The sequence below is a fragment of the Biomphalaria glabrata genome, chromosome 14, assembly GCF_947242115.1.
Source record: "Biomphalaria glabrata chromosome 14, xgBioGlab47.1, whole genome shotgun sequence".
Taxonomy (NCBI): Eukaryota; Metazoa; Mollusca; class Gastropoda; family Planorbidae; genus Biomphalaria; species Biomphalaria glabrata.
Genome location: NC_074724.1, coordinates 7,319,881 through 7,342,793, shown reverse-complemented (window position 1 = coordinate 7,342,793; position 22,913 = coordinate 7,319,881). Strand labels below are relative to the sequence as shown.

The following is a 22,913-nucleotide window of genomic DNA, read 5'->3' as shown; positions in this document are numbered from 1 at the left end:
CATTATGGCTTTAGTACGAAACATCAAGTGATTTGATAGTTAGTATATTCATTATGGCTTTAGTACGAAACATCAAGTGATTTGATAGTTAGTATATTCATTATGGCTTTAGTACGAAACATCAAGTGATTTGATAGTTAGTATATTCATTATGGCTTTAGTACGAAACATCAAGTGATTTGATAGTTAGTATATTCATTATGGCTTTAGTACGAAACATCAAGTGATTCGAAATCCCTACGTTCTAGGGTAAAACAGGCACTTTGTAACACGGTTAAATGGCGTATTCTTATCTAAGAGACTTAAAACCATTTCATTTATTGTTACGCCGACCACCTTTCAGTTCACTAAAAAAAGATTGCTTTTAGCGTGACTGTCGGACTATAGGAGGTTCATACCAGAATTCGCAAGAACATCGCTGTTTGTAGTGCAGCCTTTACAACTATTCACTATGAAAACACGGGAGACTATATTAATAACTGAGTCGTTTTGTCAGCATATTTTAACACATTTAAAAAAAAACGATTTAGATTTTTAAAATTTTGAGTATTTTTTTTTCAATACATAATTACATAATACTTAATTATTTTTCTGTCATAAAAGCTACTTAACGTTAAACATAATGTTTACTTTTGTTTTAAAAAGAAACATATTTAGATAGTATATAAGTCAAATTAATAAAAAAAAAATAAACAGCATTTCATACGACACACTAATATACAAAAAGTACAGTATCGGAAATTCTAAATACACTTGAACATTTAAGGGAACTCCAACATAGTCCAAAGCTCAACAACACCAGCAAAAAAAAAAAGAACTGTTATTCAATGGATACCAGTTCATGTACAACTAGAAGAAGATGAGAAGGCTGACACACTTGCCAAGAGTGGGAGAACAAACTCACAATTAAACATTGCAATCTATCCAGAAGAATTGAAGAAATTAATTGTAAATAAAATGAATGAGAAATGGACGAGCTCTCACGAAATCACAAGAAAGATGACGCCTATTGTAAGCTATCCCGACAATAAGACCAACGTTTAATCTTTCGACTCAGGACCGGACTCAACAGAATGCGACAACACATGTACCGGAAGGTCAAAATTGGAACCAGTGAAATCTGCCCATGTGGAGTGTCACCAGAGAATGGTGACCACGTCCTCCAAAACTGCTCTCTTTATCAAGAGGCCCGTACAAGACACTCCCCAAAAAACCCCAATAGAAAGAAAACTATATGGAGAGCTTCCTGATTTGGAAACCACTGTGCAGTTCATCTCATATATTGGTCTAGTCATCTGAACCCCCCAACATAAAAAATAGGAATGAAGAAGAAGAAGAAGATTTAAGGGAAAACTTTTTCGTTTAGGTCTTGACTGAGAGATTAGCCTATTTACAAAACAATTAAATCAATTAAATAATCGTTCAATAACATTAATTAGGCCAGCTTATTATTGAAGATTAAGATTAAACCGTATTTTGTGTATCATGTCGTTAGTCGAACTTACAATATTATAGTAATGGCAACACTTTTGATAATCGTAGGTCTCATCTTTTTGTAAGGACGGAAGTAGCATTTTAATGTTGGTATTTTGTAGTTCAGTTTTCGTTATTCTTGCCAAAAATAGTGCATTACTGCCTTTTTGTCTGCCTAAGTGGAACAATTAGGAGGCCGATTTCGAATTTATGTTTCCACACAAACTGTCTTTGTAATCCTGTTTATTAATATACTTTTTTCTTTATTTATAATTATATACTAGGAGGCGCGGTGGCTGAACGATAAAGCGCTCGGCTTCCGAACATAGTGTCCTGGAATCAAATCTCGGTGAAGACTGGGATTTTTAATTTCGAGATATTTGGGCGCCTATGAGTGCACCTAACTCTAATGGGTACCTGACATTAGTTGGGTTAAGTAAAGGCAGTTGGTCATTGTGTTGGCCAGATGACATCTTCGTTAACCGTGGGCCTCAGAAACAGATCACCTTTACTTCATCTGCTCTGTTGACTGCAAGTCTGAAAGGGAATTTTACTTTACTATTATTTTTCAGCATAAAGCCTTTTCATTTTTTTTTTATCATATGAGTTGCAGTTTTTAATTTACAAAACAAAACGTTTTATGAAAGCACGGAATTTTATAAATTGTTTCATTTTTCCTCTTGTATAATTATTAAGAAAAATTTATTGTGTTCATAATATACATGCAGAAATTTTAGAAAACTGCACTTTTTTTGTTAAACGCTTTTGTATTTCATTTTCGGTATTCCACAGATTAGCAAAATGTTATATTCATATGTTTAAAACAATATAAAACCATATAAAACAGTTTTTTCTTTTCCTCATAAATAGGAACATACGCTTGAAATCACAATGCAATGTATTTTTAGTGTGCCTGATTGGTAATGAATAATTTGATTCTTTTATAATTATGGCTCTAATTTCATTTCATCTTTCTTTTATCTTATAAGTTAATTACTCAGTTTCACGATTAAAATTATGAAACAATTTTATAAAGCGAATTTCTGTAAGAAATATAAACGGCAATATGTAATTTATAAACATGTGTTATTCATTTTTCATAATTCATATATATTCATATATTATTATTATTATTATTATAGCTTTTATATAGCGCTACTTTCATGCTTATAGAATGCTCAGAGCGCTATGGTCCAATCTCATTTGTGGACCAGTGGGGGGACATCTCGGAGAAGTAAACGCAACTCTACTTGAGCCAGGCCAAGTTTAAGCGTACTTAGCTTCTCGAACACGCTTCCACACACGCAACCACAACATACAAATGCACACCCACATATTTATATACATACATACATGCATAGATGAATACATACATATGCATATATATATATATATATATATATATATATATATATATATATATATATATATATATCGAGAGAGAGAGAAAGAGAGAGAGAGAGAGAGAGATAGAGAGAGAGAGAGAGAGAGACATATAAATATTTATTTTTCTTTATTGCATAATTTCTATTTTCGTATTTTATTTTACAGGGTCAAGAGAAAGCTTGAATTATAACTATTTCTACATTGGATTTGTGATTTTACCTCCAATAATAGTTTTGTAAGATGTGAATCTGGCATTTATTCAAAATTCGATTGAATTTTAATGTAAAATTAAAAGTAATAAAAAAAGAAATTAGGACATTTAAATGTAATCACTGAGACATAAAAAAAAAGGTCCAATATATTAGGTATTTTTTTCTTTTCATTGTATATATTTATGTTAAGTTTAAAATGTGTTAAAAATATTAATTTTAATAATTTTTTACAGAGCAATTTTATGCAAGAAACGAAAATGTAAAGGAAAAAAAGTGAGTTTTCATTTTTTAAAATAAAATTTCTAAAATATAGTTCATCTAAACTCCAATAAGGAATCTCAAGAGCCTAAAAGTTGTCACTTAAATAATAAACAATAAGGGCTGACATTCCTATTTTATCTTTAAAATATGCACTAGCTATAATTCTAAAAAAAAAATTCAAACAGATGTAGTTTTAATGCAATGACAATGCAATGCTATTATTTTCAGAAAATCTGATAACATTTGTCTTTCTTTTTGTTTAAAAGATACAATTATCTACATAGTCTAGATCTATTGTAGACCTATAATTTTTGACAATATTACTATTTTACATTTACATGGCTTAGTAGTAGTTGCGTCACTACAAGTATGAGGAGGTTGTAAATGTATAAAAATATAGCTTGACAAATGTACACAAGTAAAACAAAATACAATCTCCAAACGTGCCGAGGTGCATGTACTTTACTAGGCTAGATCTATAAATTTTATTTTAGGCCTGATATATATATAACTAAGTTAACCGCACGAGGTGACACATACATTAGTGTCACCACTGATGAGATGTTTTCGTTTGAGATCACACTGGAACTTTTTTTTTTCTTGATAACTAAATCTTAAGCGTAGCAATGGTTATTTGTAGTTAACTCTGCTTAGTTTATTTTGTGGTACAAAGGTAGGAGGCAGGGGAATTTGAGTCCATCATGCTTAAAAATTGCAAATTAATATATCTTTCTACTTCTAAAACAAAGATAGCTCATAAACACTTTTATTGTGTACACTATATACTTCAAAAGATTTGCTATTTTTTAGTTTTTCAGCCATGTCTTAAAATCTCCAATTGCACAGCATGTTCAGTGCGCTATATTATCTCATTTGTTTACTTACTGCCTTTAAGAAATGGAAAAGAGAAGATAACTACGCCTGTTCTTCTTTTATAGGCAGCCAAACGGTTTATGCAATTCAGCTACACTTCTAATTTTTTTAAAGTATGTAACAAAAATAGTTAGAGCAAGAAATAAACAATTTTTTGAACAATGATTTATACAGTGTCAATTTTTTTTTTTAATTCATAAAATCATATTTTACATTTGTTAATTCGATTGTTTAAACACTAATGGTAGTAATTTTATGAATTTTAAATTAACTGTTGTCAATAACTTTATGTCCTTGAAGGAAATTAAGGTAGAACTCTAATAACGAACAAAAAAAGAGGATTGTAAGTTTGTTTTAATTTGTATATGTGAATGTTGCTCGTATTTGCATATATATTGTTATTATTATAGTAGTTACACTAGGGTGGTCAATTGTTATCAAATTGAATCTCTATTTGTTTTAACTAATACAAATTATCTTATCTTATTTTTTGGTGATATTACGTGTGCATATTGAGTAACGAAAGTAAGGGTCAATGCTAGGTCATAGGGTAAAATAATGTCTTTAATTAAAATAAGATTTCAGATAAGTTCTCAAGGAAAACATAAAAGTTTGCACATGGAAGATAATAATAATGTGTAATGTGTATTGAGTCATTAAATTAAAGATATGTGTATATATATATATATATATATATATATTAGAATAACTATAAAAATATGTATTTTAAAAATGTATAAACATTTGTGCAATAAATTAAACTTGATATTTGCAGAGAATATTTTAATGGGGACCTGCATTATTAGTTTGAGAGTTCTGAAAAATGTTTGTATGTATTACCTCTACTTAATTTATGTAATGACTATTATTTTTTCCTTTCTTGATAAAGAATAATTCAAATATGTCTACCTTTTTATTTTAAACAGAAATCTAACACCAGCGAAAAGCCTGATTCAAAAGGTACTGTAAATCGTATAAATATTTTCCGTTAATATTATTGTACTAATTTAAAGCATTAAAGTATACTTTTAATTTTTCTCTTTGCATTTCTAACATGTAACATACATTTTATATTTTATAATTCTTTTAAAAGCAATTTAAACCATCTATATCTTTTGGTAATCTGTAACCTATGCCGAAATTAGTAATGAGGTTTGACAAATATAAAGCTATTAATAATTTTCATTTAATAAACCAATTAAATTATAAGAATTTAAATTAATATTATTTCTAAAAGTTCAGATTTTAACGAAAACATAAAAATACACAGTTTTCTTGTTACACCAGTCTCAAAACTGCACATACCTACAAAAACTATAGCGTTCGACTCTGAAAAAGAAATGATTTTTATTAGAAGCGAATATTACGGTTAAGATGAGTTAAGACGATTGGTAAAATCAATTAAAATACTAAATATCAAATTAATAAAGCATATTAGTATAAATTAAAATTAAATTCATGACCTGCAAATAAAAAAAAAAAATTCTTATTACATACCAGAAATTATGAATTTACATGCATACTGTTGTTGACGGTCGTTGACGTGTAGCACCAAACTGCTGGTAGACAACTAAACCGCTGTAGGCGTATTATATTTTAACTTGTAAAACTTTAATTAACTTTTAAAAAAATCTTTGTTAACAAAATTAAATATATCTTTTACTAAAATATAGACCATTCAACAAATTCTGGCATTGTGGAGTCGTCTGACGTAAGCAAGACAGCTTACAACAGTGCCGCTTACTTGCATCGTTCAAACTGCTTCGCCACCAATCAATGACTAGCTTTTTTTCACAGTCATCATAGAAACACACACACACACACACACAAACTTCATTATACATACATAAAACCTGTTTCCAAAAGAAAAAAAAATAAAAAAAAATAATCAACTTGTATATTTTGTTTATGTGATCAGTATGAAATATGCTTTACAAATGACTATGCAGATACTTAATTTTTTTTTTAAACTACGAAAAAAAAAGTGGTATATAAAAAAAATTCGAGAAATGTTATTATTATTACTTTTTAAATAATCGTAGAATAGTTATTAAATTATTTTCTGCTCTTGTCCTGTTTGTTACTTGTCTTTAGAACGTAGTCACATTTGAAAGCTACCAAAGCGAATTAGTTTCAAATTAATTGTTTTATTTTGTCTAATAGTCTAATAGTAAGCAAATAGCCGCTATCTTTTATATTTTTCTAAGGCTTTTGACAAAGTTCACCACCAGTTTTGTGTGGCCTGTCTGTCCGCCCGTCTGTCTGTTCGTCCGTCCCATTTAGATCTCAGAAACTAGAAGGATATCAAAATTGGACATCATGATATTTTAGATAATTCAAAGTTCTGCAACGGCTACTTTTTTTTCCGAATGTGAACCATCTAATTTTTTAAATTATATATGCAAACAGATTTTTCAAAAAATTACGCTACTTTTTAATGACAAACTTTAGGGGGAGTAAGTCTAATTAAAAAGCTTCACAAGCTTCTTCATTAATAAATCAAGCTTCATTCATAGATTCGGGCATTGGTACAAAATAATGCATCTAAGGTCACGATGGAAAAAAATATCAATGGATCATTATAAAATAGATTTTCCATTTATTAACAAACTCAGGGAATACAATTTTAATACGAACTTTGTTTCAATTATAAGTTTAAGAAAATACAAAAACAAAAAAAAAAAAAACAAAAAAAAAACACTATTATACACCGCGCAGTTTTCACACATCCTCATTAGACTATACACTTAACAACAATCTGAATTACAATAAATAGAGGCCAGATCTAAATAGATCTATATTTATAATACGAGTTCTAGTCTAAATATAATAGATTCTATATTAAGATTCTATATGGATATAGACTTAGACCTAATTCTAGATCTAGACTTAGAGACGACTGAGATCTATTTCTAGATCTAGACTTAAAGGGACTTAGATCTATTTCTACATCTAGGCTTAGACTTAGATCTTGAATCTAGATTTAGATCTAAAACTAGGTCTAGATCTAGCTAGATCAATCTTTAGTTTGTATGACAAATGACAATGGAGATATTAATTTTTATTTGCGAGGTAAAAGTCTTGTCATCTGTACACAATTGTAGCTTAAAGTAGGTCATTTTTTTGCGTGTCGCCAATTTATCAAATTTTTTAAAAGAATAAATATTTTTTTAGTTTCTCTTTATTACATTGTAACATGTTATTAATTTTGAATTAATAGATAAGGTTAATAATTATAATTGAAAAAAAATATAAGTGTACGCTAAATGAATATATGGAGATGCTGTGGCTGAGGAACTGGAACTGGAAGTCCCGTTATAAAATCCTGATGAAAACTCTAGGTGGACAGCTTCGGGGTCTGATTTTGAGTTTGTGTTTCACACAAACTATCTTTTTTTTTGGTGTGGCGGGAATATAGGGTCCAGGACTATGATGTATATATGAGTGACGAGAGGACTTCAGCACTGTAGACTTTCAGTTTTGTCCTATCCGTTGCCACACTTGTCCTTGAAGTCTGCCAAAAGAGGCACTGGCACGAGCAACACGGACGTCAACCTCATCTTCTAGGTTGGCGTTTGCTGATATGGTGCTTCCCAGATAGACAAACGTTTTATGCGATATAATATTTATAGTGCATACATAACTGACGAGTTAAAAAGTATTGCTAAACTTGGAAAACTTATAATTGTGTTTTATTCAGTAAACTACATTGCTAAAGAATTGTTGCGACAGTATTCTTAAGTTCCCATTTCAGACCTTGTGGTCTATAGGACAGATGATGTAAAGGTCATCTGTGTCCGTGGCGTATGGTTAACGAGTGTCATGTGGCCAGCACAACGACCGACAGTATTTTTAATACGCCTTTATTAGTGTGAAGGTTTAGCTTGTTTCCGTTTCACTAGATTTGGAATTCACATATTCTGTGTTAAGTTTATTTTTTTTTTTCAAACTTCATAACTATCAGTCAGAAAAAAAAACATGTTTAATAATGATAATTTGTTGCAAATGAAAGAGGATGTCGCGAAAAAAATATTAAATAAAGCAAACAATTGATCCATAATTCTATAGCTATTATTATAGAGAAATCATGTTTTTACTGAGTTGCTATTGATAAAAACGCTCATAGAAGTGTCGATGAATCTTAAAGTGAGACGACAAATTGTTATGACTCATTCTGTACAAACATTGAAATCCAGACCAATATCCTGGCATACTTACATCTGTGCAGAAAACACAAATAATTTTCATAATTGTCAATTATATCACATGCTGTAGAGGTCATTTTAAGAGCTTTGCATAGAAACTAATCTTACTATTATGTAATGATTATAAAGATTAGTAAGCCAGTCATTGTGAACAATGTACGTCCGTGAATTCATCAAGCCGGAGGTTAAATATTCTTTACGTTCTTTGTTTGTAAGTTGTTCCCAGAGGCATAGTAAGGGGGAAAGGGGGCCCTCAGGGGGACGCTAAACGCAGAAGGGCGCAAAAAAAAAACAACAACAAACATTTTCAAAAACAAAAAATAAAAAATAAATAAAAATATTGCATTACTTGAATGAAGGGTAAGAATGTAATAAAGATGATGTACACACGCATACATACATATACATTTTAATCGCGGGGGGTTCCCCTCCCCCTGCAGAAAAAAAATCCTGGCTACGCCAATGATATATATATATATATATATATATATATATATATATATATATATATATATATATATATATATATATATATTAATTTGGAATATAATTGTTACTCTAAATTTATGTCATATGTTATGTATGCTCTCAATTTCTTAGTAGTGGCTTAACTTCGATTCTTTCTAAATACTGTGTTGTTGTGAACATAATATTCAATTTTATCTAATGTAGCCTAGTTATATTGTACCTCTTTCTCTATGTAATTGAATATACCTATTATTTCCTCCTAACAGATTACAACCAATCTGAGCCAAAGAATAGTAAAATATATATTGTTTTTCTTGTTTACCTGATGACGATAAACTCACACCAAATCAAGGCTTTAGCTAAATGTATTCAGAAATTGGAACATGAAAGTCCATATTTAGTAATAGTAGTACACATGTTAAGCAACGGAGCAAAGGAAATAAATGCGTATATTCATTCTAAAACATGTTTAACAGACATATTCATTTATGAAGTGAATGCACCTGTTGAAGAATATTTCGCAAAAAAAGAAGATATCTTGCTTAATTTACGGAAATTTATTGATGATGATGAGATATACACAGATATACACACGTCCCTCAACCAAAATATTGTTATTATTGACGTTTCTGAAAAACTTATAACAACAACAGAGAAGTCTATATTGTCTCTTTTTTCTAAAGAAAAAGGAAAATTAATTGAAAAAGTACCTTTAAATACTGGAGCAGAAATAACAAATAAAATAATCTCTAACAATGTGAAGGTTGATACTAAAAGAAACATTCTTTCTCGAGTAAGTATAGATTTTTTTTTTTTTACTTTTAATAAAATTTGGCTATTTTATTCTTAGTATTTCTTTCTAGAATTTAATTTCTAACTATTCAATCTAGACAGTCGTAGGTGACTGGTTATTTCATCCCCAATTAAATATTTTTTTTCTTATTCATTATTTTATTGTGCTGTTAAGGTTTTGACTTATAAGCCCTCATTTCATCTAATATATCAATACGAGCCGACTGACGGCGTAGCATAAGCCCCACCATTCTTATTTTCTTTTTCTGAGCTGAGCCTCGCTCTTTGTCACTGCGAAAGTTACTTGGGGTAACTGTAGTCCGTCTTATAAAAGTAAAAGAAATATAATTCCATAACTTTTTCATCGTGGTGTACCGTATGGTCTGGCCACGAAGAGACTTATAGATATCATATAGGCAAGATGGTGGTTTGTGAGCGTCTTACAAGGTTGTTATTGCCTTAAGTGGTAATGGATGTAAGCACTCAATTGCCTGTGCAACGCTTCTTAATGGTATGCGTCTGAAAGAGCCTCTGTCCAACTCCTGGCTTTCACGTGTGACTCAGATATTGAGCTCGGCGGAACTGTTCTCACTAACATGAGAAATAGCAAAGGCGAAACTTAACTAGTAAGCTTCGTTCAGTAGGGGCTCTTTAGCCATTGCCTGACTACCCATCTAGGAGAAAGAAAAATCTGAATACAGGGATGACTCAAGAAACCTTTCCCATGTTTGGGTATAGCTTCAAAGAAGAAGTTTGAATTCGGTTTTTCTTTCTGCTAGGTGGGTTGCAATCCAAAACTAATGAGTCCCTCCTGCCCATAGCTTACTGGTTAATGTGCCAGTTACTCACCTTCTCGTCCTTCTCTTGTTGCGCACCCAATATTTGAATCAGACATAAAAGATCAAAAGATACACCGAAAACTGCTCTTTGCGAAAACTTTTAGATTAATTAGACAAATTAAGTAATTAATTAATATTGAATGTTTAAAGGGCTATTTCATTTAACAACAAATTTCTATATGAAACAACATCCGTAGCCAGGATGATGAACCTGCAAAAAAAAAAGTGTGTTGGTGATGTCAGAAATTTATATTGTTATTTCTTTTGGTTCAAATTTGAATTTTATTAATAAACAAGGTTACAAAGACAGTCTGTGTGGAAACACAAACTCAAAATCTGCCTTCAAATGGTCCACCTAGGCAGATAAAAAGGCAGGTTTCAATATTTTCAGAAAGAACATCAGAATGAAATTCTATCAAAGAATAATGACATAGAAAAATGGAGAAAAAAGGTTGACAGATCTTGTGTGGTACCCCAGCGGTCCAGCAGACCAAAAGGATAGATTAAAGTGAATGTGAAGTTAGATGTGAATATGGCCTAACTGATGCCTTATAATGAATATCTAATTGATCTGATTTTTTTTTGTTAAAGGTTAATCTCTTATTCAAATCCTCAAGATAAAAAACATTTCCGGAAACAAAAAATTCTTTGGTTGAGTATTCCATGGCTACATTGCAACGCTAAAGTTTATGTGATAATATGAAAAACTACTTATTAATTGTTTTTTAAATTCTGTATAACTTATATGAATATTAAATACATGGGTTATCTTTTAGAAAAAAGTAAACATGTTTGTTACTATTAATAATGAATAGTTGTAAAAATGGTGTATTTTTATGAAAAAATCTACTTGCATAAATAAAATTTTTCGCTTTCAGAAAAGAAAAATGCAGTGGTTGCATCAGAACTTTCAATGATCTAAAATATTATGATGCCTGATTTTCATTTTCTCTTCGGGGCGGACGAACAGACTGGCCACACAAAACTAATAGGGTCTTATTTCTTTCGGAAGCCGCTAAAAATGAAAGATCTTTATAACTTATGATGTAGCTTTATATTACTTTTCACTCTTCGAATCACTATAGTTAGAAATTTGTGTTAAAAAAAACAGAGTTGATTGATTTGCAAAAATGCAATATATGTTAAGCAGGGGGTCTACCGAAATCCAGAACACATGGTAAAGGATCTACGAGACAAAAAAGTTTGAGAACCACTGATATATATATATATATATATATATATATATATATATATATATATATATATATATATATATATATATATATATATATATATATATATATATATATATATATATATTTCTCTTCATAGCTTAAAGGAAAGATAACTCTTTTATTTCTGCAAGTCGGACTAGATTAAGCCACGTTACTTTAGCGGCGAAAAAAAGGAGAGGGGGGAACAAGCAGTATTCACCCCTCACTAAATAGCAGGGCCGGACTTAACCATTGCGACCAAGAAGTCATGGAAAGTTCACTCTTTTATTTCGGACTAGTTACCCAACGTAACTTTAGCGGCGAAAAAAAAAAGTATGGGGGGGGGGGGGGGACAAGTAATTTACTCTGTATTCACCAATTACTAAATAGCAGGGCCAAAGTTAACCATAGTGGGGCCCTATGCGAAAAGGATTTCGCGGGGCCAAGTTTGGGTACGGATACGGATAATTAGTGAAAAGTAAGAGTTTGTATTAGAAAATAATTCTTCTTTGCATTTATTTATTCTTTATTACTAGGTACAGAATAACTTTACGAACCTTTCATGTAGGGATGTCATATAGTATATCACAAAAATTCTGTTTCCTACGCATATCACGCTCAATAGCAAGAATTACCAAATGTTTCAATCTATCCTAGAGAATTGTTGATCTCAAGTAATTCTTCATTAGTTTGAGGCCCGAGAAGCTTCTTTTACCAGATTCCACAATTACGGGTATTGTTTAATGCCGTTTTTTTTATCGCGCATGGGATTGTCGTTTTTCATTTTAAATGACACCCCAAAATGACAATTTTTTTGTATATATATTTCAGGAGATTTTTACTAGTTTTCAAACCATATTAATAATTTCCGGAGATTTCCAGCCTTTTTCGTAATTTTTGAAATTTCAGGAGATTTCCTGGAGCTCCTGGTAAATATGGAGGCAGTAGGAAATTATTTATAAGTTATAAAATGGTTTAATTTACACCTAGAATTAGCGCGGGTCCTATGAAAGTGCGGGCCCACTGCGGTCGCATAGGTTGCAGTGGCCTAATAGCGGCATATGCTACGCCGTGGGTCGACTAGTAAGTATTAAAATGTGATTTCTAGTCGAGATAATAGATAATTATTATAAGATTATTGTTTTACATAGGATATAGTATACTAGCTCTAAAATTTAGATCAGTATTAAAAGTAATGTAACTATTGGTTGGATATAGATCTAGGTCCACATCTACCAGATCCAATATTTACATAATTGTTAACCCAGTGAGAAAAGAATTAGCCGAAAAGTGAATAAGATATAATAATTAGCACAAAAAAAAATGCTTCATTAAATTACAGTTATTATTTCAAATATTCAATTTCTTATTTAACTTGATTTTTAAAAAATATGCTTTTGATTTAAATAGAAAAAAAACGTAGGCTAAAACTTTGCTTATCATAGATTACTGAGTACAGTAGGCCATTTGTTTTACAAATATAACTATAATTTCGCTGTTTAGTTGTTTTTTTTCTTCTATGAAGCCTTCTAATTTTTAAAAATATCTTTCAGAACAACAGCTGTTCAAATCAAGTCACTAGTAAGTGAAATTATGACATAATTTCTACTATTGCTAAATTTGTGGAACAATTTAATATAGATCTAGGTTAATTTTGCACTATTCCTTTCTTAAATCAATGTGAATAGAGCTTAAGTATGATAACAAAATGTAATAACCCGAAATGCCACTACTGGCCATTAGGTCAGCAAAGTAGGTTAAAAGTGGAAATTTTTATAGTTTCTAAAGAAATAGTCAATTGAGTTCGTGAACTGTTTGCTTGAAACAAAAGATAGAATTATTTTAGTTTCTGGAAAAGACTTTTAAAAATGTTATTAAAAAAAAGACCGAGATGTGAGGTTATTTCGTTACTTTAAACAATAACTTATTATTGCTTGTTCACTTTACTAATATTTATGCAGTTTTATAATGGTGTTATGAATGTTCTTACTGCACAAGCAAGGGCGTACTTAACTATATTCGGATAATGCGGGCCCCATGGGGTATCAAGTGATTTTGTATGTGTTTCATGTGTGAATGATGTTCGTATTTGCATCTATATTGTTATTGTACAGTAGTTACGCTGAGGTTGCATACAATCATCAAACACACTGGGAAAGTTTTGTTTTTCAAAGTTTGCAAGCTCACCATTTGTTGCTATTGAGATAAGATTTCATTTAAGGATTTTCTTGACGATTTGGGGAATATTACGACAAATGGTGTCGTTAATGTGTGGAGGACGAAAAAACATTAGATTATATTCCTGACCGATGCAAAAAAAGTTCTCCAACGATTAAGAAACTCTGATTTCTCTTTTGTGAAACTACTCAGGACAGTACTTATAAAGCTTAATAACAACAGCGAGAAAAGTATTCTTCAATGGATGCCACCACATATTGAACTAAGGAAAAGAAAAGACTGGCACACTCGCCAAGTGTAAGAGAGCAAACACACAACTAAATATTGCACTCTATCCAGAAAAATTGAAGAAACTAACAGTGAAGAGAAAAAAAAAAGAGAAATTGACAAGCTCTTATCCTAATTACAAGAAACTATCCCAAAACGACCAACATAAAATGTTTCACATAAGACCAGTCATAATTACTTCCCCGAAGCATTGAAAGTTCATTGCTTGTACAGTCTTGAATTTCATTGTATTTCGCAACACTTATGGAGATCATATGCACTGAATCCTCTGTTAATTCACATACCTGTGTATCAGTATCTAGTACGTGTGCACACAAAAGTGTATAGGAGAAAAAAATCTCCTTGCCTTTTTTGTAACAGACTTTCAGATCATACCACTATTGTCTCATTAGCATCTTCTGTTTACTCATCGGTGCTGACAATAAAGGTTTCTTACAGATTATCTCCAGAGGTTTGTGGTTATTTTAAACTGTTACTTCTTTACTAAATATGTAGCAGTGAAATTCCCTTGTATTATACACAATTGAGAGCATTTTCTTCTCAATTTGAGCATATCTTGTTTCTGTATCGGTGAGAGCTCTTGATGCGTATGCAATTATACGACCATCCTAAAGTAATACTGCTCCCAGTCCATCTTTACTTGCATCACATTCTATCTCTACGTTCTTGTTGACATCATAATATGCCAATACTGGAGGGTTTGTACAAAGATGTTTCAACTCCTCGAAACTCTTGTTTGTACGTGATTCCGTTAAACTTTTATTTAATCTTTTAGAAGCTTCCGTATTGCAGCCTCTGCTTGACTAAGATTAGGAATAAATTTCGCTAGGTACAGAGTTAAACCTAGAAATCTTCTGAATTCATCTTCGTCTTGAGGAGCTGGTATGTAAATAATTGCCTTTAGCATTGTAGAATCTGGTTCTAAACCTATTGCTGACAAGATAATGAGCCATATACTGTGTTTTGCCTTATTTTGCACTTGTCATAGTTCAGCTTTAGATTGTACTTCGTTGCTCTTTGCCTGACTTGTTTCAAACTGAGGTCATGATGCTCAATATCTCTACCAGCTACTAGAATGTCGTCTATAATGATATTTGCTCCTTCAATACCTTGATGCATTCCATCCAAAATTCTGATAAATCTCTGGCGATGATTTTATTCCGAAAGGTAATCGTAACCATCTATATCTTCATAGAGGAGTGTTGAAAGTTGTCAGAAAAGAGAATTATATTTCAATTTCAATTGCGCACTAAAACTGAAGTTTGATGGTTGTCGAAAGATTAATGAGTGACAGAGGTTTTTTATTGATTTGAAACTGTTTCAGAAATCTTGTTTGCTAAAGATCTAATTTTAAATCAACATATTTCTTTTTACCATGTTGAATATCGGTATTGCCATGATTAGTAAAAAGTAAAGTCACCCTTTCTGACGTTGTGATCTATAGATCATATGCTGTTAAAGTAATCTGTTTCCTTTGCCAACTGTTAACGATGGGTGTCATGTGGCCAGCACAACGACCAATCGCATGGTTTCGGTAACTATAGTCAGGTATCCATTAGAGTTGAGTGGACAAGGGCATCCTAAAAATCCCTAAATTATAAATTCTAGTCTTCATCGATATTCGAACACAGGACCCAAGGTTCTTCGCTTCAGTGTGATTAGGCCCACGTAAATGTAATAAAAACTCCATAATTTCGGCGTTTATTGCGAGAATAAAATTATAGAATTAAAACACTGGAAAGGTTAAATTTTTCCAATTGCCAAATTTAAAACTAAAAGCCTTTAAGAAGATGAATTTTTGACTTATGTTGAACATTTAAATGTCCTCAATTCTGATTTTGAAAAAAAAAAGGGTTAAGGGTAATCTTATATGATGATGATATAGAAATGACGGTTGCAATATCACATGAAGAAATGCTCGTACTAAGTAAAGAAAGAAGAACTTAAAGTACATTTTAAGGATATCAGCCTATCTGACTTTATGAAGATTACACATGGTACTACTTCAATAGAATGAAATACACTATAAAAATTGTAGTTTCATTTTATCTTCATATTTTGTGGTTTCAGCTCCACTATTCGTCTTCTGATAATAATAAAGAAGAATCTAACTGGACATCACTAAATGAGATTAATCATAGCCTAAATTTTAAGTTCTATATGGACATTTATTATAAAAGCATCAGGTTCATATCATCTTCTCAAAAGCAGTTATTGTTTCGTTAAATGATTTATTTGTATTCTTTTTTATTGGATTCTCTTTAATAAATAAATTCGAATTCAATATGTTTATTGACATGCTAGTTATTTCAATCTTCACCACACTACAGTTAGAAATCAATAAAAAAAACATACATTTAGTTTTGTGAATTAGCTAAAAAAAAAAAAGCATTGGATACATAGTGGGTCTACCAAAAACCGGAAAACATGACAAGGGGTCTACAACACAATAAAGTTTGGGAACCACTCCGCTGACTTGAAACAATGTATTTATAAAGAGCATGCAAAGTTAGTCAGTCGTAATTAAACAAATTCTACACTTTAAAGAAACAGGCTTTTTTTTTTTTAAAAAAGTAACTTTACTCAAAAACTATACTAGTCTTTCTATAGAATGCCAGTGCATTCTTTACATTGCTTAGATAAAGTAGATAACTAATACATTATTTCGCGATAACATTTATACATGTAATTAAAATGTATATTTGGTTTAGGTTTGTATATTTTCTGAATACCCTTTATATCTTATCATTGTTTACGAATTTGTTTCAGAATATGAACAATAAACATACATATATTATATTGTGTATTCAACTTAATAATTTTATTGTTATTTCACAGCAGCGCCAGATGTGTCCTTACCTGGATCTCAAAGTTTGTGTTCGCCATCTCATCCAACCAACTTCCAACCTTTTATTGTTAAGCAAGCTGAATGTCAATCAAATTATATTAATATTGAAAACGAGAGTTTTGCTAAAGATGAAGATAACCATAAAAAAAGTATTAGTGTAAATGAAATATCTAAAAAGGGTTTGGATTTTTTTTCAAATCTTTTTAATGTAAAGAAGCCACAAGAAATCACAAGAAATAATGTTGAATTAGACAGGAATCATCCAAAAGTAACTTACATGGACGACAATGTTAAAATCAAAACTGCTGAAAGAACGCCCCTTGTCAACCCTTCTAAAAGTACAGAAAGAAAAAATGAAATAGAAACTGCAGTAAAACAAAGCATGCTTGGAAGAAGAAATTCCAGTAAAAGTATCGATTTAAAGGAGTCGATTGAAAAACAATTACTAGAGGAAAAAAATACATCAGAGACAGATCCACAAAACAAGTTAAATGATCATGTAAAACTTTTTGTTAGTAATATATTAACTGACATAGACCCAGATAGTGAACAATTAAATGATATTTTTTATTTATTTTTAAGAAAAGCAGAGTCGTCAAAAATCAAGGACTACAAAGATACATATTGGTTAGTTGAATTAATTCAATTTATTTTTAAAACTTTTGAAAAAAATAATGCAAATGCATCTAATTTTTTGAGCAATTTTTTATATCATATGTTAACAATTCTTATAAATAAAAAATTAGCTGACGCATATTTGGTTGTCGAAATAAAAAACAAGATATTAAATCTAACACCAAATGAGATGGAAAACAACATTCCAAAGAAAAATGATAATTTCAATTTAAATCAAGTGGATAAAAAAAGGACAGAAAATGGTAAATACAAAAGTAGAATCGATGGCAAGGAAAATCTAAGAGCTGACGAAAATGAAACTACATAGTTCGAATTCCCCAAATTTATTGTACTGTTTTTCCATTTTGTCAATTTTAATGATGACCTTTCAAAAATAGTTTTTTTTTCTAAGGTGTACAAATATAAATATTTATGTGTATGACTTAGAACAGATTTTAAAAGTAAATGTTTTGTTTAACTTCTCAATACATAATTGTTGATGTTTTTTTTATGTGTAATATTACTTTTCGATTAATAGACGAATTCAAGAGACTAAACATGACACATAATTACCCATAAATTTCTAAAATATAAATACACTCCAAACTAGAAATACACTGGGCGAAAATGTTCTTTTCTTTTCAGATTTTTTTAGCTGCATGAAACGAGTTTGTTTTCTTGTTTGTCAAATCCACATTTCCATCTTTTATCAATATTTGTAGAAGTAAATTTTAATTTAGATTTTAAATAGTCGTCACATCATTGTTTGTTAGTCAATGGCATGTAATGGTTGTGAAACACTTTTTGGGGTTATGAGGTACGCTTGTTTATGGAGAATATGATGTTGCACGGTATAAATTCTTATATTTTTGTGTTTCACGTGAGAGACAAGAGCCCACGATTGAATTGTGGGGTATTGATCACATGGGCAGGTAGTAGACCCCAGAGATTTTAAAGAAGACAGACGTGTCCTGTATTAAAGTTGAAAGTATTACTTGATATGTACTTATGGTATTTCATTTTGGATTATTGTGTTATTTTGGATTATATGGAAGATATGTTATTTGATTCATTGATGGCTGAGATAGCCAATTATTGTATGCTATCTTTTTATGAAGAATAAATGTCGTCTGCTACACATTGTGTATTTTATTTGAGGCTATATGTTGTGGTGATACTACTCAGAAACTCCAGTGTACATACGCAACAACAAGTTTGGCGTGGATAAAGGTGTTTAATTAATGCACGAGGAACACTCTCATACTAGAAGAGGTATCCATAATAATACAAGAAGCATTCATCCAAATAAAGCCTGACAATAGTCTATTCACAACTGTCATTATTTAAATACTGTGCTAAATTATCAATACTAACAAAATGTAATGGATAAATATATAGAAAGTGTGGAAACTAAATTATACATTACTGTATTACTAACTCTTAAATATTTATGTTAGAAATTTGTTTAAAATTTCTAGAAAGTACATCTAAAAAATAAATTCCATTGTCCAATAGATAGAGATGTGGCATCTCTTTGATAAAGTTTTAAAAATGTTACTATATATTTCTGACGACACGTTTTTGCATCGTATTTCACTTTACTTTTCATCTGTCGTTCGTTGAATAATGTCTCTGCATTTTCATCTACCGATGGTTTCAATAGTTTGGGATCAGTTGGAATGATTCCCTGAGTCTTCTACTCGTCAGCAGTTGTGATGGTGAATACGGCTGTCCACTTATCGGAGTATTTCTATACTCGAGCATAACGAGATATGGATCTTTCCCACTTTTGTATGCTCTGAATCCATTCTGCCAAGCAATTTATAAAAAATAAACCTGTAAGGTTTGGCTACAAAGTATGGAGTTTAGCCACCCCTTCAGGCTATGTCGCTCAGTTTGATCCTTATGTTGGTGCCTCAGCAACAATCGATAGACATGAACTTGGGCTAGGCCCTGGCGTTGTGCTGAATCTTATAGCCTGCCTTCCTCCAAAACCCTACAGACTATATTTTGATAATTACTTCACAACTCTAGCACTGATGGACAGATTATCAGAAAAGGGAATTGGAGCTACAGGCACTATCAGAGCCAACAGGCTTGAACAATGTCCACTGTTGCCTGGGACTGAAATGAAGAAAAAAGAAAGAGGATTTTATGACTACAGATCTGATAAACATAGCAATTTAATTATTTTACAGTGGAATGACAACAGTGTGGTTTCTATTGCTTCCAACTTTGCTGGTGACATGCCATTGAAAGCAGTTCAGCGATGGTCAAAAAAGGAAAAAAAAATTATTCAGGTTACACAACCAAACATCATTTCACTTTACAACCAAAATATGGGAGGAGTTGATAGAGCTGACCAAAATGTAGCCAAATACAGGATCTCTATCAGAACCAAAAAGTGGTGGTGGCCCTTTTTTGCCTGGCCAATCGATTTATGTGTACAAAATGCTTGGCTACTTTATCGTCAGTCTGAGTTGTTCACATCACAGCCTCTGGACTTGTTGGCTTTCAGAAGACATGTTGTGAACTCTTGGTTTCTGCAGTGGGACACCCAAAAAAGTAGAAGCACCACTCCTTCAAAGTCTGCAATTTGCAAAAGAGTGCCATTGGAAATGAGGTTGTGGGAAGCCAAACATATGAGAATTGACCTCAGCACAACCAGACGATGTGCGATTTGCAAAAAGACATGCAATAAAGGATGCTCAGTGTGCCCTGTTGGGCTACATTTTAAATGTTTTAATCTTTTTCATGGCCATACAATGTAAATAATTCTGGTTTTGGTTTCATTGTTTTCTTTGTACAAAAATGTACTTTCTAAAAAAAAAAAAAAAAAAAATGTTTTTTCTACTGAATCTTCATATAATTTTTGTTAATAAAAATTAAAATTTAACTTTAAATGAACATATTTTTTATTAATTTTTGTTTTTAAATGTTACAAATAATGTACTTTAAATATAAATAGCAAAAAAAAAAAAAAAAAAAGTTATATAATATTCCTCACGGGGCCACTTCCTGCTATGTACACTGGCAGTGTACGTCTTGTAAAATCTATACTAGGTGGAATTTTTCAAAAATTTTTTTTGCAATGTCTTAGTTAGACCAATAGAGATTGATAAACACTAAAATGAATATGTTTACACCAATAATAAAGTTTTGAAAAGCGATAAAATAATAATAAATGGCTGCAAGAAGTAAAGAGCAGTTTAAAAATGTATAAAAATATGTACCTGAACAGAAACGAAACAAAAAGTTAAAAAAAAACTCTTCCTTAATTAAATATATTTTTTTTAGAAACGTACACTCCCAGTGTACAAAGTAGGATATGGGTTAAAAGAGTCTTAATGATAATTTTTGTTAAGTTTACTGATATACTGAACCAATTAGATTTTGGGCTTATACATTTTTGCGTACATTATCTCATCATATGTCAAAATGCAAGGGGCCCCCAAAGAGGTCAATCCCCCCGGGCCCCAAAATCCCTAGTTACGCCCCTGCTAGATCTACATCTGGATCTAATTCTACGATGATAGATATACTCTGTTTCAAATATTTTTATACTTTAATACATGAACATATAGAATATAGTCCATTCATTTCATATTTTAATCAAATAAACCTTCGAATTTGTGATTCTAAAGCATTTTTACATAATTAGCTGCGACTTAGCCCATTCGTGATTCATGATATCACACGCATCTCATATTAGTACATTTAAAAAATTATATTTAGGACGATAAGCTATATTTATTTTATCTCCCTTGACACTTTTACGCAATTGCTTTTTTTTTTAATTATTATTTTGTTTTATTATTTCTAATACACTATATCGGTGATTATACCAGTGATACGCAAATTAAGACAGCGGGCCACGGGTAATATATGTCAAGTATGAACATATTATAAATTATTTACTTAAGATAGAACAAAGAAACGTAAAATGTAGCATGCAAAATAGGAATAGAAGTAATTAACAATATATAAAAATGTAATTTTGAATAGACGAAAGTTGTACAAGACTTTAAATGATTTACTCAAACAATCAAAACTTGATTGAAGTGATGTCGTAAGTCCTCTAAAGTCTATTAGCTTACACAAAAGTATCAAACTCAACAACTGTTTCTCGTTCACTTTTTTTCACGTCTTGGGTTATATAGAGTGTTTTACTCTTCTCACTTATCAGTTGCCGTTAACATACAGAGTTTCTAGTGAAGAAGACACTGGTCCTAAAAAAAAAATTAAAACAAATAGATATAATCTAATTCTAACTAATTAAACCAGTGGTGGGCAAATTACGGCCAACATATGACATGCGGCCTGTCAGATCGTTTTATGTACTCTGCGGACACCTACAGAAATGACGTATCCACATATAGTATCAATAAAATGCAGTTCAGTGAACTAACAAAGATTTAATGCTTATGGTGTAAGTTTCTTCATGTATGACTATTTTAAAGTATAATTTTAAAGTTGTCCATCTTTTTAAAAAAGGCCAGCTGTTTATTAACCCTTTAAGTGCTGAGCTGTTTTACAATGAGTGCATACAAAATGGAATTACAATTCTGATGTTTAGAGGCTAAATTACCACACGCGTTGTAAGGGTTAATTTGTTTGACTCTTATTTTAAATAGGCTTATTTGTATATTAATGTTTACTTGTGACTATTAGTCTTATAGTTGCTATTTCATAATTATAATCATATACCTAGAGACTATACCTAATAACCTAGGGAGTATGGCTTGACTTACTTCAATTAATGCTCTGAACTCCAAGGGAACCATAGGGCCGCAACCACACCTCTCCAGCAAGTTCATATTAATGAAGCAGCTAAGCAGCTTTCTTCATCCAGTATCCTCAGCTTCCCTGATGACTCACCTCTTCCACGTTTGCTAGGTCCTGCCCAATTTCCTCTTTTCTTGTAAATTCCACGTTCGCTTTCGATATTTTGTGCAATATGTTTTTGCCTTGTTCTCCACCACATATTGAAAGTAGATATTTTTTCCGGCCTACTTATAATACTAATAACCAGCATAAGCATCTTTTAACAAACATCTGGAGTTTGTCTAGATTTGTTTTAGTAACTCTAAATGTCTCTGAACTGTACAAAAAGACCGACTTGACGGATTAAGCTGAAAATTTTCACAATTATTTCTTTTACTAAGACTTCGACTAAGCCTACATAATTGATCCTTATGGAAATTTGTTTTGATTACTTTGGCTCCCTTCTCATATAAAGGCAACCGCAACAGAAACATACA

General features: G+C 31.2%; 1 protein-coding gene across 2 annotated transcripts in view; it reads left to right on the top strand.

Annotated features, from left to right (window-relative positions):
• The window catches only part of LOC106072373 (uncharacterized), a 29,437-nt gene extending 10,647 nt beyond the window's left edge, over positions 1-18,790 (top strand). The window contains exons 5-10 of one of the 2 annotated variants that reach the window (XM_056010429.1): positions 3,025-3,094; positions 3,305-3,344; positions 5,132-5,165; positions 9,145-9,671; positions 13,277-13,304; positions 17,031-18,790. In XM_056010429.1, the coding sequence (XP_055866404.1) occupies positions 3,025-3,094; positions 3,305-3,344; positions 5,132-5,165; positions 9,145-9,671; positions 13,277-13,304; positions 17,031-17,980 (1,649 nt within the window). In that variant the 3' untranslated portion in view covers positions 17,981-18,790. Of the gene's footprint in view, positions 1-3,024; positions 3,095-3,304; positions 3,345-5,131; positions 5,166-9,144; positions 9,672-13,276; positions 13,305-17,027 lie in introns of both variants that reach the window. The other variant, XM_056010428.1, reaches the window with a different exon arrangement.
• Positions 18,791-22,913: the final 4,123 nt, after the last annotated feature.